The 17,607-nt window shown below is 51.7% G+C and overlaps 1 protein-coding gene across 1 annotated transcript in view; it reads left to right on the plus strand.

Annotated features, from left to right (window-relative positions):
* Window positions 1-17,335, plus strand: part of GLP1R (glucagon like peptide 1 receptor) — a 33,373-nt gene extending 16,038 nt beyond the window's left edge. The window contains exons 4-13 of the mRNA XM_029944380.1: window positions 571-689; window positions 1,035-1,141; window positions 5,021-5,174; window positions 5,753-5,912; window positions 10,305-10,365; window positions 10,889-10,958; window positions 11,080-11,168; window positions 11,478-11,616; window positions 12,514-12,555; window positions 17,043-17,335. Coding sequence (XP_029800240.1) covers window positions 571-689; window positions 1,035-1,141; window positions 5,021-5,174; window positions 5,753-5,912; window positions 10,305-10,365; window positions 10,889-10,958; window positions 11,080-11,168; window positions 11,478-11,616; window positions 12,514-12,555; window positions 17,043-17,210 — 1,109 coding nt within the window. The 3' untranslated portion in view covers window positions 17,211-17,335. The remainder of the gene's footprint in view (window positions 1-570; window positions 690-1,034; window positions 1,142-5,020; window positions 5,175-5,752; window positions 5,913-10,304; window positions 10,366-10,888; window positions 10,959-11,079; window positions 11,169-11,477; window positions 11,617-12,513; window positions 12,556-17,042) is intronic.
* Window positions 17,336-17,607: the final 272 nt, after the last annotated feature.

The raw sequence follows: 17,607 nt of genomic DNA on the forward strand, positions 1-17,607 counted from the left end.
CAACTGGGGCTCCCTAGAGCAGGACTGTCTCTTATCCAACTGAGGCTCCCTGAGGCAGGGCCATGTCTCTTCCTTCCTCTTAGGAGCTCTAGGCCCATCTGTTCCCAGGATCTGCTCTGTCTGTGAAGTGTTGGAGGGAGGCAGGGGCTGAGTCCTGAAAATTAGAAGTCACAGACATTGGGGCTGTGGAGCTGTTGAGCCTACTGGTGGTCAGCACCAGACTTGTTGCCAGTGTGATTTGAGGCTGGAGGCAGGACATGGCAATGGGCTAGAGTTATCTCATCTCAAAAACATGGCTTCATCAAACTATCCCAGGGTGGCCAGGAGGAAAGTCTGAAGGTGGTGCTGGGTGGCCCTTAGTGACTGCCTTTCCTGTCCCTGAGCCAAATAGGCACATGACAAGAGAGGAAGGCCGTGTGTGTGTGTGTGTGTGTGTGTGTGTGTGTGTGTGTGTGTAAGAGGTGTTGCTGACTCCAAGAGGTCAGTCCTGGAGGAGCAGGGCGGGGCACCCAGAGCAGGGACAGTGAAGGCCTGTGGTGTTGGGCTCAGCTCCACGTCTCTCCGCCACAGTGCTGCAGGGCCACGTGTACCGGTTCTGCACAGCTGAGGGCCTGTGGCTGCGCCAGGACAACTCCAGCCTGCCCTGGAGGAACCTGTCCGAGTGTGAGGAGTCCAAGCGAGGGGAGAGAGTGAGTTGAAGTTGGGGGCTTCGAGTCATGAAGGGTAACGGGGTCCCAGCTGTACTGGGCATCTGGTGGGCTGGTCTGTGGCCATCTTGTCTATCTCCCTGCTTCTGGGGGCTTTGCACACCGTGCTTGCTGGGCGGAGGTGATGTATGTTCACCCCCCTGGCCTCAGGATGAGGCCCTGGAAACCCAAGGACCATTGCATAGGTTATTTTCTTTCTTAGTTCTGGGGTCCCTGGTGCGGCCTGACCTGGGGCCCCACCTCTGCCCCTGTCCCACGGGAAAGACGGATGCGGGAGAGGAGGGTGTGGGCTGCCTCACGTGCACTGTATCCCTCGTGTGCACACAGAGCTCCCCAGAGGAGCAGCTCCTGTCCTTTTCCATCATCTACACGGTGGGCTACACACTCTCCTTCTCCGCTCTGGTCATCGCCTCGGCCATCCTCCTGAGCTTCAGGTAAGGGGCCTGGGGGCCCAGAGGGGCTGTTTCATCCCAACTCCCCATGCTGTCCCCAGTGGATGAGGGAACACCAAACCAAAGCGACAGTGCCACAGGTTCTTCTCCTAAGAGATCTCCTGAGATCCTGTCCACTGAATACGAGGCTGGAAACATGGGATATGGCACTGTACGCCTGGTCTAATCTCTACTCTGTAAGAGCATGCGTAGAATGCTGCCAAAGAGAACAGAACAAACACCATACAAACATGCAAGGCACACATCCCCAGACCTTTATTATGGGTGGTAGGATTAGGGGGCATCCCCTCCAGTTGAGCATGTGAAGCTTAAATAATCAGGAATTCACTTTGATTTTAGGTAAGAGCTAAGGGTTTAGAGATTCTGCCCTCTTTGGAGCGTATGAGCCCCTGGAAAAGGTCTTCCTTAAGTCTAACCTCCATGAGCCATTCCTTCCAGAGGACCATGTTCTTCCCACTCCCTCTGCACTGGGTGGAGGGTAAGCCAAAGGGACTGGGTTCAAGGTCAGGAGCAATTCTGAGTGCAAGGACCTCAGGATACCAGCCCCACAGAAACAGGACAAGCCTCATTCCTCCTGTCGCCTCCATGGACCTGGCACAGTCAGTGCTGGGCGCAGTGTTTGATAGATGCATTCACTCAGTGAATATTCTCCCCTTTAATTGTGAAATATTTCAGAGATCTGAAACTACAATGGCTGATACTGATCACTGGTGCACTCAATGCCCAGCCTGAGAGCTAACGCCTACCACACAGTCAACACACTCACGCTGCCCGGTGTAGCCCACCCTGCCACTGTCCACCACCCCCAACCAGAGGGAACCCCTGAAGGGGCTACTTATAATCCCCAGGCATCTCTATACTTTTGCCACATTTGTAATATCTGTACAAATATACAGCTGTGGATTTTGCATATTTTAATGGTATGTTGTACATATTCTTTTGCAATGTTATTTTTGGCCTGGCATGTTTTTGTGAGATTTATTTACATTAATACAGGTGGTTCTGTTTTATATTAACTGTCATTCCAGACTCTATTGTATAATATATTACAATTTATTTTTATCACTTTAATGGACATTTGAGGTATTTCCTTTTTTTTTCTTCTCTGAATTACAAACTTTGCTACAAGGCAAATTCTTACTTATGACTCCTTGTGCATTTCTCCAGGGGCATGTACCTCTGAGTAGAATTGCCTAGTCTGAATGCCATGTGCTTTTAAAAATTTATTAGGGGTGCCTGGGTGGCTCAGTTGGTTAAGTGTATGACTTCAGCTCAGGTCATGATCTCACAGTTTGTGAGGTTGAGTCCCGCGTCGGGCTCTGTGCTGACAGCTCAGCAGGCTGGAGCCTGCTTTGGATTCTGTGTCTCCTCTCTCTGCCCCTCTCCTGCTCTGTCTCTGTCTCTCTCTCAAAAATAAATAAACATGTTTTTTAATATAAAAAAAAGAAAATTTATTAGGTGAAGTTCCTCTCCAAAGTGGTCATACCAGTTTGCCCTCTTACCAGTAATAAATGAGTGCCCTTTACTTAATATCCTCACCAATATTTAGTATTTTCACTAACTGTTGCTAATCTGAAGGGTGTAAGAGATCTCGTGATTTTAATTTGCATATCCCCGATTCTTAGAGAGATCAAGCATTTTTGTGTTTCGTTTTGTGAATTGCTTATTTCTATAAGCAAGTTGTTCACTTTTTTATTGGTTATTTGGCTTTTTCTTTTTTTCTTTGGCTATTCATTATATATCCTGGATCTTAATTTAGGATGTATCCTCTTTTAGTCTGTGGTAGATTTTTTTCACTTACATTATGGTGCTTTTATGCCTGGAAGTCCTTAATTTTAATGAGATGAAATATATCAATGTATCCATTTTGTTGATAAAGTTTATCACTAAATATTATCAATTGATAAAGATTAATTTTGCCAATTGGTAAAAAAAAACTATCGTATTTTTCCCAAAGACCAAATTCCTTTATGATCTTATTTAAGGAATCTTTCCTTGGTGCCTGGGTGGCTAAACTGGTAGAGCATCTGACTCTTGATTTGGTCTCAGGTCATGATCCCAGGGTCATGGGATCAAGCCCCATGTCAGGTTCCACGCTGAGCTCTCTCCGTTTGCCTCTTCCCCACTCTTGTGCTCTGTCTCCCTCTCTAATAAAAAAGACAAAAGATCTTTAATGAAAAGAAAATCTTTCCTGATCTTAGGGTCATAAGTTTTGTAGCACATCCCTTATAGTTCTTTAATCCACCTGTAATTAATTTTTGTCTATGGTGGAAATAAGAGATTTAATTTTATTTTTTCCATCTATATATAATTAATTGTTTCAGTATCATTTACTAACAGTTCATCATTTCCCCTTGGATTTGCAGGGGTTTGCCATGAAGCAAGAGTTATCTTTGCCTGGGTTGGTATCTGTCACTTGTATTCTTGCCCATTGGTTTATTAATCCATCTGATTGTCTATACCATGGGGCCTTAACTACTATAAATTCACTGAAAACTCTCCCCACAGTAAAGACCTCTACTTTGTAGTTCTTAAATTGTTTTTAATGTTTATTTATTTTTGAGAGTGAGAGAGAAAGAGCACGAGTTGGGGAAAGGCAGAGAGAGGGGAAGACACAGAACCTGAAGCGGGCTTCAGGCTCTGAGCTGTCAGCACAGAGCCTGATGCGGGGCTCGAACCCATGAACCATGAGATCATGACCTGAGCTGAAGTCGGATGCTTAACCAACAAAGTCACCCAGGCACCTGGTCTCCTTTGTGGTTCTTTAGGAGGGTCTGGACTATGGCTTGGCCCTTGGTTCTTTATATGTTTTAAGAGTTCCAGGAAAACAAAAAATCAACACTGTTGGAATTTTTATTGTAGCCATTTTTATTAATTTATCAGTTAATGTGGAGAAAAGTGATACAGTCAAAATAGTGAGTCTATCCACAAATGTGTAATTTTAAGTCCTATCTATTTTAAGCAAATGTTATTATATTCTCCATAGAGATCTTGCCCATCTTCTGTTAGACTTATTTCTATGTAGTCAATTAAAAAATTATATATGAATCTTTAAAATTTACTTTTTATTTGTTTATTGCTGATATATATATAAACACACATCAGCAGCCATGATGAATGAACTCTCCCATCAGTTCTAATAATTCGTGTGTAGATTATCTTGGGTTCTCTATAAAGATACTATACTATCTACATAATGACAATTTCATTCCTTTATCTCCATTTCGTATGATTTTTTTTGCCCCCTTGCCTTCTTATAGTGGCCAGGATCTGTATTACAATGGTGAATGGATGTAATGATAGCTTTGTAAGGCTAGACAATCGTTATTTTCCTGATTTTGAAGAAAATGCTTATAAAATTTCTCAGTTAAAAATGATGTTTGTTCCGGTTTAGGTTGATAGCCCTTATCAGGTTGAGAAATGCCCATATATTTGCAGTTGGCCCTGCATTTTTACATGAAAGGACATTGAAAATGTGCCCAATATATTTTGAATTCCTACCATGTGCTTCACCCTAATCCGTCTCTGAGACATGTGAGATGTGGGTCCTGTCCTCAAAGAAGCAAAGTCTCCAATGGGGACAGTGGTCTTCACACAGAAATACTTGGATTACACATGACTGTAGAAAAGAAGATGCTGTAGAGAGGAAGATAGTGTGGATGGAGGGTGGGTGATGCAGTGACCACACATCTGAAGGCTCCACCGTGAGGCAGGACTTACATTGGACCCAAAGAAGGGCGTTTTCAGAGGAGGAAAAGACAGAGGCTCAGTCCCAGAGGCAGAAACATGCCTGAGAACTGGGGGGTTGTGGAGCAGAAGTGCAGGCCACCTTGCTAGGAAAGAGCCTGCTTTCTCCCACAGACACCTACACTGCACCCGGAACTACATCCACCTGAACCTGTTTGCATCTTTCATCCTCCGAGCTCTGTCCGTCTTCATCAGGGACGCAGTCCTCAAGTGGATGTACAGCACGGCCCCCCAGCAGCACCAGTGGGATGGCCTCCTCTCCTACCAGGTGTGTGGTGTGTTCAGGAAGGGCCTGGGGAGGGATAGACAGTGGGTGAACGCCAGCTTCCCCAAATTCACCCAGACCTGGCACAAAGAAAGGCAAGAGCTGTCCACACCTGGTCCTTAGGAGTCCCCAGTCTGACGGGAGAGGCACTCCACCCTGGGGAACCCCCAGTCTGACGGGAGAGGCACTCCACCCTGGGGAACCCCTAGTAAGGATGTAGACACCCTCCCTGCCCTTAAGGAGTTCTGTCTGACACAGGAAGTGGTCTTTGGAAACAGACCCAGGCTTGAATCCCAGCTCTGCTACTTACTATTTGTATAGTTTTGGGACGAGTCATTTAATGTCTCTGAGCCTCAGTTTCCTCACCTGTATGAGGATAATATTAGCTTCCTCCACCCAGGATAGTGATTCAATGAGCTAAAGCAGGTCAAGTTCTTGGCACTGGCCCTGGCAAAAAGGTATTAGGGTTCTCATCCAGCATTCACTGTGGGCGGATAGCAGCTGGGGCAGGATAGGGAGGGGGGTCAGGAGAGGCAGGAGGCAGAACTGTTGTCCCCTGGGGACCCTTCCTCTGCCCCCAGGATTCTCTGGGCTGCCGCCTGGTGTTCCTGCTCATGCAGTACTGCGTGGCGGCCAATTACTACTGGCTCCTGGTGGAGGGCGTGTACCTGTACACGCTGCTGGCCTTCTCCGTCTTCTCCGAGCAGCGCGTCTTCAGGCTCTATCTGAGCATAGGCTGGGGTAAGGCCCACCGTCATTCACCGTACTCGCTCCTCCGCCCCAACCGTGGCATGGGAAGCGGGGGACCCTGACCTCTCTTGGAACTACTGCCCTCAGGCTACCCCCCCCCCGGAAGCCATCTTGGTACTCAGAACACACTGCCAGGCCAAGGAGCAGGGCCCACTGGATATAACTCTGTCCTGGGCACCACCGAGGGCTATGGTTACCCTCCCATCTCTGCATCACCCTCCCCACTTAATGGAGGCAGAAGCCTCCCCACTGTCTGGCCAGATACACCCCACACGTACACCATGGACAGCCATGCACTGTCCTCAAATACCTCTACTCCTAAGACTCCTGGGGATGGAGCCCCACGCCCAATCTTTGGCACCCAGGCCCTGAGGGAACTGGAGAGTCCTGGGCCTCAAAGTAGGGGGTCGGCAGGTGAGGGCTGAGGGGCAGTGGCTCGGCTCTGTCAGCTGAGGATGAAGAGGAGGGCTGAGAGGAGAGCTGGTAGGGCAGGGCCGTTCAGCCAGAAGCCAGCTGAGGCAAAGGTGGACCTCGGATGTGCCTGGAGCCCGGCTGGACATGTTCTAGCCAAAAAAGTTTGCAGAGAACTATTGTCTTTTTTTTTTTTTTTTTTGCTAAAACATTTCTGGTTATGCTTCTGCCTCTCGCTGCGTGGGATTCTGATGAGAACAGGGGCCAAGATGCCCACCAGTACCCCCAACCCCCACCCCACTACCGGGAACACATAGACAAGAGTGCTTACTCTGGAGGGGCCTGCGGGAACCCCCCCTGGGATGGAGCCAGAGCACAGGCTGTGCCCTCTGGCCCTCCCTAATCTGCCAGTGTCCCTGCCCACACCACAGGAGCCTGCCCTCCACCTCGAGCTTGCCATTCATTCATTCACCACTGTCATTCCTTACTTCACCTGCCTCAGGTTCCTTTGACCACTGGGGACCTCCTGCCTCAGTCACAGCCACGTGTGATGTCCCCCTCCCATACTGGCTCCTGCCTTGGAGCCGTTGCAAGGCTGTCCTCGGTCCAGCCTGCCTCCTCAGGTAGTCTCCACAGGTTGTCTGGCCCTCTCAGCCTCCCTGCCCCTGTGTCCTCACCCTGCATTCCCTTTTTCCAGTGCCCCTCAGCCACCTGGCTCTGTATGGCTCTGTTGTAGAACAGTACCTCTAAAGGGGGCGATCAGTGTCTTGAAGGCACGGAGGCCCAGAGAGGGCAGGGCCTTCCAGGCAGAGCAGGCACTGGAATGAGGCCTCCCGACTCCTAGGACCTGGGCCACTGCTGCCTGTCACGGGAAGTTCTCTGTCCTGCACTGCCTCTTTAGTCCCCTAATGGCCAAGGTGAGCGAGTTCAGGCCTCTGTGCTGGTGGGCAGGTGGGCGTGGCCTCTGTGTACAGCTCGCTGCTCCAGCCTTTTCCCTCTCTTCCCCCAGGGCCCACTCCTCCCTGCTCTGCCTTCCTCCCCTCCCAGGCTAGAGCAGTCACCAGGCAGTGGGCAGCTGGAGAGCCCTGCAGCTAATGGAGGGTGGGGCGGTGTTAGATCATTGAGGGGGCTCTGGGAAGGCTGTCCTTAAGGTGGGGGACTGTGTCTGTCCATTCTGGGAAATAACGTCAACGTTAGTGCCTGTCTCCATGGCGATCTGAAGGCAGGAACAATCAGAGGGGACTGTGTGATGTGTGCAGAGGAGCAGGTGGTTGGTGGGGGGTTGGTGGGGACACATGGCATCCTGGGGGGGGGGGAAAGGGTGGTCATCTTTTCCCACCACCACATGGCACAGCTCAGGGCCCAGAGCCTGAGGGGCACTAGGGTAGGACCTGGGGGACCTTCCTTCCCAATGAGAACTCCCTTATCTTGAGGAAGTGGAATGGGGAGGTGCAGAGAGAGAGGGGCAAAGCCAGAGAAGAGAGAGAAAACTTTCCAAACAGCTCGTCTATGGGGCCAGGAGACCTAATCCATGTTGGGAGGCTTGGAAACAACTTTTAGCTTCACATGCAAGCAGAACTAAAATTATAACCCTGACACAGTTGGGGAGTCCCAAAAGACATGTCAGCTTCTGCTAGCATCCATGGGCAGCTGGTACCCCCATAACCCACCACAGGGAGGCTGCATGGGAGGGAGGTAAGTGACGGATGAGGGAATAATTTCTTCTTGGGGCCAGTTCTGTGTGTCTTAATTTGAGCTTTTTTTCTCTAGCCTGTCTTGTTGACTCTCCAAATGGGAGAAAGACACAGCCAGCAGGGAGTGAGGGGGTGTATAATGATTGCATGTGGCAGAAGAGGCCTTGTTAAGGAGATGTTGGCGAACGAGTGAAGGTCACCAGGTCTTGCTGATAACATGAGTGAGTTCCCCCATCCTGGAGGTGGATGTCAGAGAAAAGGACAACAGGTGGCTGGGAATGCCCAAGAAGGAGGTTTCTGCATGAGTGTGTGGCCCAGGGAATCGGCATCTACTTGCTAGGTCAGTTTCCCTTCCCACTGATCCACGCATCATTCCTTCTGTCCATGCTCTCTGAGCATCTTCACTGTGGCAGGCTCCATGCTGTATTCTGAAGCCTTTGAAAGCCCCCCATCCCTTGTGCAGGCTCATGAAGGCCTGTTTACTAAAGCATCACGGATGCTCAGAGGTCTGGTTTGTGTAAAAACAAATGGCTGAGGAGAAAGGTACCTGATGAAGAATGCTGGCCAGCTGTGAGCTTCTCGGCTGCCTCCATCCCTCTCTGCACTATCATGCACCGTAGCTCCTGGCATACGAACTGCTGGGGAATGGCTGCTTAGGACATGGATCATGCTGACAGGAAAGACCGTCAATGGGGCTCTGCCCTGGAAGTGTGCTCTTGGGAGAGATCCTCCCCCTAAAGCCACACATGCCTGTGCACGGCCCTCTCCACCGCACCCTCACATCTGTGTCCATACACCTTCATATCCACACTCTTTCTTCTATATCCGATGCCTGCATCTCCAACCCCGAGAGGGGTACCCATAGAGACAGGCATGGAGAGTTGGTACAAAAAGCCATTGAAGGAAGTTGGCATGAAGCCATTGAAGTCCCACCTGAACCCTCCAGAGCTCCTCATTCATCATTTGTCATGAGGACGGGCAGTTCATTTAAGTCGGCAAACATTCAGCTCTCAGGGTGAGCCAAGCACTGAGGCTCTGAGAATGAATGAAGCTGTGCCCTCAAGGAACTGGGGGCCAGCTGAATGCATTAGCTACTGCTGCAGAGCAGACAACCCCCCAGCTTCACCTACAGCAACAACTTCCTACTGTGGGGCAGGAATCTGGTTTGACTTAGCTGCATGCCTATGGCCCAGGATCTCTAACAGATATAGTCATGTTGTTGGCCAGGGCTGCTGGCACGGCAAGTCTTCAGTGGGGTTGGAGAATCCCTTGCACACTCATTTATAAGGCGTTGTCAGGAAACACAGGTCCTTGCTGCCTGTGGGCTGGGGGCCTCCATTCCTTGCCATGGGGGCCTCCACTGGCTGAGTGCCCTCATGACATGGCACCTGGTGTTCCCCAGAGCAAGTGATCAGACTGAGAGAGAGCCCAAGACAAGCCTTTTATAACCTTCTAACAGTCTTTTATAACCTAATCTCAGAAGTGACCTGCCATCGCTTCTGCATACATTATTGGTCATACAGACCAATCCTGATACAGCATAGGTTCTACAGTGGTGTGGATATCAGGAGGTGGGGCTCGCTGGGGGCCTTCTTAGAGGCTGCCTGCCACACTAGTTGAGTCTCAGCCAAGTGGAAAGTGTTACATTGGAGCTGTTGTTGCCATGGGCCACTGTGCCATTAGTTGGGCTGTTGGCATCAAGGACAATGCCCCTGTCTCTACTCCAGGCTTCTGCCCAGCCACTTGCTGTGTGTGCGAGTAGAGAACAGGTAGCTGGAGGGGCTTCTGGAGCCTGAAGGAGTTGAGTGAGATGGACACATGGGCCGTGGCAGGGGGAGAAGGTCATCAGAGGCTTGGCCTGCCCCACCTCATCCAGCATGTTCTCCCCACTCCATGGTCTTGTCCCTCTGTTACTCTGGTGTCTGCATTTTCATGTCTCAGCCTGGACTTTGGGGCAAGCTCCCACAGTGTGCCTGGGATGGGGGGACTGATGAGGACACAATGTGGTAGGATCCTCTCTCTGACAAGGGTCCAAGGAGTTGGGCAGGGATGGGGGCGGGGGCAGGGGGGTGTTCCTGCTGCTTCTGCTCACCCAGGCTCCCAGACCAGCCTAGTTCCCTAGTTCCATACCTACTAGAAAGTAGTTTTGTTGGAGTCAGGTGAGGGGAGGGGCTGGAGGTGGGAGAGGCCTGGGTAAGGAGAGGCTTCTGGGTGTACATGGTGGTGGGTCAGGCCTGCCAGCCCCCCTCCCCTCTCTCTCTTCCCCTCTCTCCTCTAGGTGTCCCCCTGCTGTTTGTTATCCCTTGGGGCATTGTGAAGTACCTCTATGAGGATGAGGGGTGAGTGTTCTGCTCCTTGGTGTGAGTGTGCTGAAGTCCCCATCCTCCCCCCCCCCGCCCCCCGCAGGAATTCCCTGGCCCCTGGCTACCACCTGTTGGGCGGGTAAATCAAGGAATCAGGAGCTTAATTTATGAATTTAGTTCATTGGTATCCCTTCCCTAGCTCTCTCCCCGGGGCTGAGTAAAAACAAGTGGCACTAAGTCCATGGGGTATGCAGTGTTTTTTCTATAATAGCTGTGAAATGTCTCTGCTATTTTGTGTATGATGCTAGGCATCATGACTGTAGGTTCACGAAAGAGTTGTGTGTATCTCTCTGTGTGACATGTATTTAGGAGTGTGGGGTGGGGGATGGGCTTGAAGGACTCTACATGAGTCTGTGGGACTGGGTAGCTCCTCGTGGCCGTGTTTGTATGGCTTTGTGAGCTCTGGCCACATGTGTTTGTGTGCCCCTGTGCCTGTACTGTGAGCTTGGGGGGCTCTGTGTGTCCAACTAGGTACCTGTGTATTTCCCTTTTTCTCCAGCTGCTGGACCAGGAACTCAAACATGAATTATTGGCTCATTATCCGGCTCCCCATTCTCTTTGCCATTGGGGTGAGTGATGGTGTAGGGGCAGAATGGTGGTTCTGGTGGGCCCGGTGTTGCTGGGGGAAGGCCTGGAGACAGGCGGTGTTTTGAGAGGGCCTCCAGCTACCCTCTCTCATCTGCCCTGCAGGTGAACTTCCTCATCTTTGTCCGGGTCATCTGCATTGTGGTGTCCAAACTGAAAGCCAATCTCATGTGCAAGACGGACATCAAGTGCAGGTGATGTACCTGAGCTGGCTTTCATAGGCACCAATGGCCCTTGTTTCCAGAACAGAGACCTGGGGCTCTGAGCTTGGGACCCTGCATGATCTCCTTCTCCCGCCTGGCTCAGGCCAGGACCCCAAGCCTTACCCTTAGCCCTGGACCTGGGAAGCTCCTAGGTGTCTTGACCTCTGCTTCCTCCCCAACAGGCAGCCCAGCATATTAGGGGTTGGAGAGTGTCTGTCACTCAGGTGTGGGGTTGGGGCACAGAAAGGGGAGAAGCATCCATGGGAGAGATCCAGAATGATGTCTTTACCCCACCCCCAGACTTGCCAAGTCCACACTGACACTCATCCCCCTCCTGGGGACCCACGAGGTCGTCTTTGCCTTTGTGATGGATGAACATGCCCGGGGGACGCTGCGCTTCATCAAGCTGTTTACGGAGCTCTCCTTCACCTCCTTCCAGGTGACCTCATGGCTGGGGGGTCTCACTTGCCAAGTGTCAGAGTGGGAGTGGGACAGAGACTAGCCTGCACCATGCAGATGGATGCCCCGCAGCCTGGGGGGAAAGTGACCCATGCCCAGAGTGCTATGTTTGGAGTAGAGCCAGGACGAGAGTGGGTGTCCAGCACCTGTCTTCTCTATAAGCACATGGGACAAGAAGCCTTCCTAGATGTAACCTCGGGCATCCAGGCTGGCATCACAATAGCTATCTACCAGGCTGTTTGTTACCGGGCACCAGGGGCTTAGCACACAGTGTGCATTTAATCCTCACAGCATCCCAGAAGGTGGGTAGGATCATCTGATTTTACCAAGGAGGAAATTGATGCTCAGAGATGTTAAAACAGGGTTTTCCAGGTCACATAGTTTCCAAAGCCAGGAACTCAAGCTCTCCACTAGTAGCAGAGGATGCTGAGGGTATATGAGTATCAATGGGGAGTATAGATATATGAGAACCTGGTCTCAGCCCCTCCAGAGGCTTCTAGGAAGGCCATAAGCATGTAAGCCCATGCGTGTGCCCTTACATGTATATGCACACACATTTAGATCACAGTTCGGGAATGCTGGGTCTGCTGAGTGAACAGATGGGAGCCATGGCACCCAGTCAGAGTTGGTGTACTTTCTCGGGTCAGACCTCCTCAAGGAGAGGGTGGCTAAAGAGACTCTTAGTATCTGAGCAAGGGGATTTCTTGTTCCTCCAGCAACAAAAGGGGAAGGAACCTACCACTCCAGCTCTGGGTCTGCCTGGACTGCCCATTCTGAGGAGGTGGATACTGGGGCCGGGGCCCCAAAGAGCTTCAGAGGTTACCTACAGGATGCCTCCCTCCCACTTCCTCTTTGCTGACATGACTTTTGTTTCCAGGGGCTGATGGTGGCCATCTTGTACTGCTTTGTCAACAATGAGGTAAGTAAGGCCTGAGAAGGGATGTGGGGACCCTGTGGGCTGCTACTGTTGGCTCTTCTGGAGTTGTTGGTGGTGACTTCCATCAATCTTTTCATCTGAAACCCCCTACCCATCCCACTGGGCACTAGAGTTGAGAAGGCATCTTGTCCGTGTAGTTTTCTATGCATGGGTCTCTCTCTCTCTCTCTCTCTCTCTCTCTCTCTCTCTCTCTCTCTCACACACACACACACACACACACACACACACACACACACACACACAATCACTCACATTCACACACGTGTGCAGGCATATCCTGCACTTGTGAACCTGGGGAAGACCCAGCCTTGTGTTAAGGGGATACCAAGTCACCAGGCAGTGGTGACTGTTACACATTGATTCAACAGCAGACATCCCAAGTCACATCCTTGGGGTTTTAATAATCATCATTGCTTCCTCCCTCCCCCCACCAAAAAATCCCTGCTAATCCCTATGGTCTTAAACATGAGGTCATTGAAGATCAGAGAGAGTAGGAAACATGCTCCAGGTTTGGCCTGGAAGTGGTGGCAGAGCCGGGAGTCAAATGCATCCTAACAAAAAGAGGAAAGCGCCCGCTGTGTGTGCAGGTGAGAGCCCCAGGCCACCAGTGGCCGATGGGTGTGTGTTTCCAGTGGCTCTCAGGCTGTAGGGGTGGAAGAAGGGGGCTGTTGCTGACTCCCCTGGCCTCTCCTGCTGGACCATAGCCCTCCCCTCTCCAAGACAGTCAGCTCCCAGACAGAGGGGGTGTCTGTGCCTGCGGTGCCTGGGGAAGGCCTTTCTGCCCAGGCACCCAGCATTGTGCTGGAGCAGAGCAGGAGCAACCCCCCATCATCAAAATGGGTGTCACACATGCCACAGCACTGCCCTCTCATTCCTTCCAGAGGAGTAGCAAATAATAGTACTGGATGTGACACCATAAGAGAAGTATTCACAAGAGGATTAACCCCAGCAGGGAAGAGAGGGTAGGAAACCCCCCACCTCAGAGTCTGGGGGGCACACTGAGGACTGGTGACTCCATTCAGGCCCAGGTGAGGGTTTATATCAATGAGGCTGGGGCTCAGATGACCCATGAACACTGCTCCTCAAAGGCCCTGGTGCTCTTTGTGTGGCTTCTGTCACAGAGTCTGGTGTCCCAGAGTTCAGAGAGCTTAAGAGTCTGCATTAAACATTAACTTTACTTGTGCTGTGGGTGTGGAGGGCACAGGGGTGGCTGTGGAGAAGGACCTTGGTATTTCAGGATGTGGTGAGATGACTCAAAGAGCAGGAAAGATGTGGGACGTGGGCTTTGGCATCAGGTCAGCCTCCATCCAGGCCCCATTGCTTAATGAGCTGTGTGACTTTGGGCAAGTCACATGCCCACTTGAAACCTGTTTTCTCTTTGCAAAATGGCGGTAATGATGCTTAGAGCACATGGAGTGCCAAACGGGAGGGAAACACTTTCTGAATGTTTACTTTGTACAAGGTGCCCACGGTTTACTAAAGCCAGTCCTGTGTAGCAGGTGTTATCCTCATTTTACAAATGAGAAAACTAAGGTTCGGCAAAATGAAATGAATAGTCCAGCTCAACAGCTAGAAGATGGTGGAGCTGGGGCATGGGGAGAGGTCTCCATTAATGCAGGGGCTGGAAAGGGGAGGCAGTACCAGGCTCAGCATGGCCCGTAAATGCCTTCTACGGGCCAGTCTCAGAGGGCTGACCAGTCTCTGTGTGGGGCAGGCCAGGGAAGGAGAGGAGGCTGGTGCAGAGAACGCTCATGGGGCCTTATTCTACGGGCCCTTGATCCACAGGCACTGGGGGGAGGGGAGGATGGAGGACAGAAGCATACAGCCCTGGTTCTCCCCCATATCTGAGCCCTCACAAAGAACTTCCTTAAAAAAACTGAAGAAAATGCTGAGGTATGAGGAACACAGCTCTGTGGGTTGACATTCCCTTCAGGAATGGTTCTCAACCAGAGGGGTGATAGGCCCCGTGGCCCTATGCTCTGCTGCTTCATGCCCCAGGGACGGGGCAGGTTGGCAGGTGTCCCTATGCAGGCTGGAGAGGGTGAGGCTCCCTTCTGCCCCTTCTCATCTTCTTGGCCCCCCATGGTTCCCATTTCCCACTTCTCCCTCCTCTTCCCAAAGCCATGCTGGCAACACATGCCTGCCCCCAACACACACACCTGCAAGGCTTCCCCACACTTCTGCGGAGAGTCTCCTGGCCCCTGGCTAAGTTTCCTCCTGACTCCATTCCTCAAAGTCCATCACTCATCACCTCCCCACTTTGTCTGCGTCTCTAGAGGGAGGGGTAGGCACACATCCCACTAGGCCTCTTGGCAACTAGCAACCCCTGAATCACCAGATCCCCAGCTGGCCTCTCCCCTCGGGCTCATGCTATGGGGTCCAGGAGACCTGCTGGGACAGTTGCCTTGATTAAGGGTTTTGCCCAGTTCCTCAGAGACGCCTCATGCTCTGGCTCCTCCGGGCACAAGAACAGACACATCATCATCACTGGGCCATAAAAACACACCCAACTTTTGGGCTGAGACCTCTGTCCACAAAAGCTGTTCTCCAGACCCTGGGTTGCCATGGTAATGCCAGGTACTTGTGACCCGAAGAGGAAAGATGGCCTGGGTATCAGTCCTCCATCAGTTTCCAGGAGAGTGGGCACAGGGGAGGGGAGGGGTGGTTTGCTGTGGTTTGTGTCCGCTCACCATGGCTCTGACTCAGGAGCCTGTATGTTGGTCCCAGATCTGCCACTACCCAGTTGTGCGACACGGGGCAGTCCTTTGCCTCTCTCTACCAGTATAAACAGAAGTGAATGACCTGAACCCATTCATCCCAAATTCCAGAACCAGGGCCTGGCCAAGGAGGACCTCAGAGGCAGGGATGAGGTTGAACTTCATGTGTGGGGAAGTGCACCACTCTAAGTGCTGGGAGGGGTGCCTGGGATTCACATCCTCACCTCTGTTGTTTTACTGTAGTAACTCGGTAGCAGAAGGAGCTCCGTGTCAGGTGCTCAGTTAGTCCCTTGCTCTTTCCCTCAGCACATTCACAAAGTATGTACAGAGGACCTGCTGTATGCTGAGCACTGTGCTAGGGTCCAGGGGACCCAGGTAAGGAAGGGGTGGCCCTGGCCTTTGCGGTGCTCTGAGCTGAGTTGGGAGAGGAAACACACCAGAGACCAGCATGACCTAAAGAGTCATGGAAGCCAGGAGGCCAGTGCTTAGGAGACCAACCCAGAGCTCAGCCCAGGCCTAGGTGTGGACCCTGGCTGAGACGGAGGGAAATACTTAAATGCTCCTCCTCAGTTTCTTCACCTTGAAGCGGGCAATAATAACAGAAGCTACTTCATAGGGTGGCTGAGAACTTTAACTAAAATCATCAATGCAAGGTACTTGGCTTGTAGTGGGTGCCCAACAAATGGTGGTGCTTTTTTTTTTTAAGTTTATTTATTTTGAAGGGAGGAGTGCAAACAGGAGGGGCAGAGAGAGAGAGAGAGAGAGAGAGAGAGAGAGAGAGAGAGAGAAATCCCAAGCAGGCTCCATGCGGAGCCCTACTTGGGGCCCAAACTCACAAAATGAACCATGAGATGACCTGAGCCGAAACCAAGAGTCAGATGCTTAACCAACTGAGCCACCCAAGCACCCCTAAATGGTGGCTTTTAATGACAGTTGTCATTATGGGGGCCATAGCAGAGGCTCAAGAAAAGTGCTAAGGGTGATGGAAGCAGAAAGGGCAGCACTCTTAGAGGCCCCAGGCCTGTCCTGTTCCCTGCTGGTATCCATGAAACCGCTTCAGTCCCTGAGGTGCCTTCCCACAGATGTGCCTCAGTTCACCATCCCTCTCCCCACCCTCCCCAGTGAAGGGCTGTGAGACAAGATCAGCTTGCTTCACAAGCAGAGGCCCCGTCAGCCTGGGGTGTCCCCATCCCACCAGTCAGCACACTCGCCACAGCGGCTCAGCCAGGCAGTGAGCAGGCACAGAGCAGAGTGGCCATAGGTGGTGTCTGCTCTCCCCCCTCCCGCACCCAAGCCTGGGCCCTGTGACACTTCCCAGGATACCAGGCCCATCCTGGCAGGCCGGCCCCGGCCATCTAGGCCCTGCTGTGCTCTGAAGTCCGGTTCTTCCCCTCCTCCCTTGTCTTCTGCCTCCTGTCTCTGGTCTCCTGCATTTCTCTCACTCTCGTTCTCTTCCATTAAATGATACTGTGATGGATTGTGATAGGTACTGAGCTGAGTCATGGAGTTTAGAGATGGAGGAGACCAATTAGATCATCAAGCTCATCTCTCTCCTGAGGAGAGGCAGAAAATAGGAGACAACAATAAACAATTTTATTGGGATATTAATTTAGGTGCCTGAAGGCCTTGACTTGTGTCTCTTAATATAATGCAGCGGATTTTTTTCCCTTTCCTGCTAATGTAATAATGGGGCCATTTTGTGGGCAGTTGGTTTGCATGATGGCTTTTGTTTCCCTCCTTTTCCCACGGAAGGTCCAGATGGAGTTTCGGAGGAGCTGGGAGCGCTGGCGGCTCAAGCACTTGCACATCCAGAGGGACAGCAGCATGAAGCCCCTCAAGTGTCCCACCAGCAGCCTGAGCAGCGGGGGCACGGTGGGCAGCAGTGTGTACGCAGCCACATGCCAGGCCTCCTTCAGCTAAGCCCCCAGCTGCTTCCCTCCCTGTGGTCTCACTGCTGGCTGGGTGGCCATCCTGGGTGGGAGAGACCCTGCTGGGGCTGGGGAAGGGAGGGATACACACACACATGCATCCCTGCTTTCCCTTCCCAAACCCGTCAGGCAAGCAATGGGCAGTGCCTCCTGGGACCCATGGCCACATTTCCTCTGTGAAGAAACAGCCAACTAATTTGATCACTGTGGCAGGAGAGAAAAAAATGTTGCTAAAATGAGGAGGATTTCTTCCCATTAAGCCACTAGGCCCCTGGGGTTCCCCAAGACAGAGCAGCAAATCAGCCCCAGACTTGCACTCAAGGTCAATGGCTTATTAGTGAGATTGGGCTTACAAGAGGGGGTGGTTCTCGAAGAGGCTCATATAACCT

Source organism: Suricata suricatta, chromosome 7, assembly GCF_006229205.1.
Source record: "Suricata suricatta isolate VVHF042 chromosome 7, meerkat_22Aug2017_6uvM2_HiC, whole genome shotgun sequence".
In the NCBI taxonomy this organism is placed as follows: domain Eukaryota; kingdom Metazoa; phylum Chordata; class Mammalia; order Carnivora; family Herpestidae; genus Suricata; species Suricata suricatta.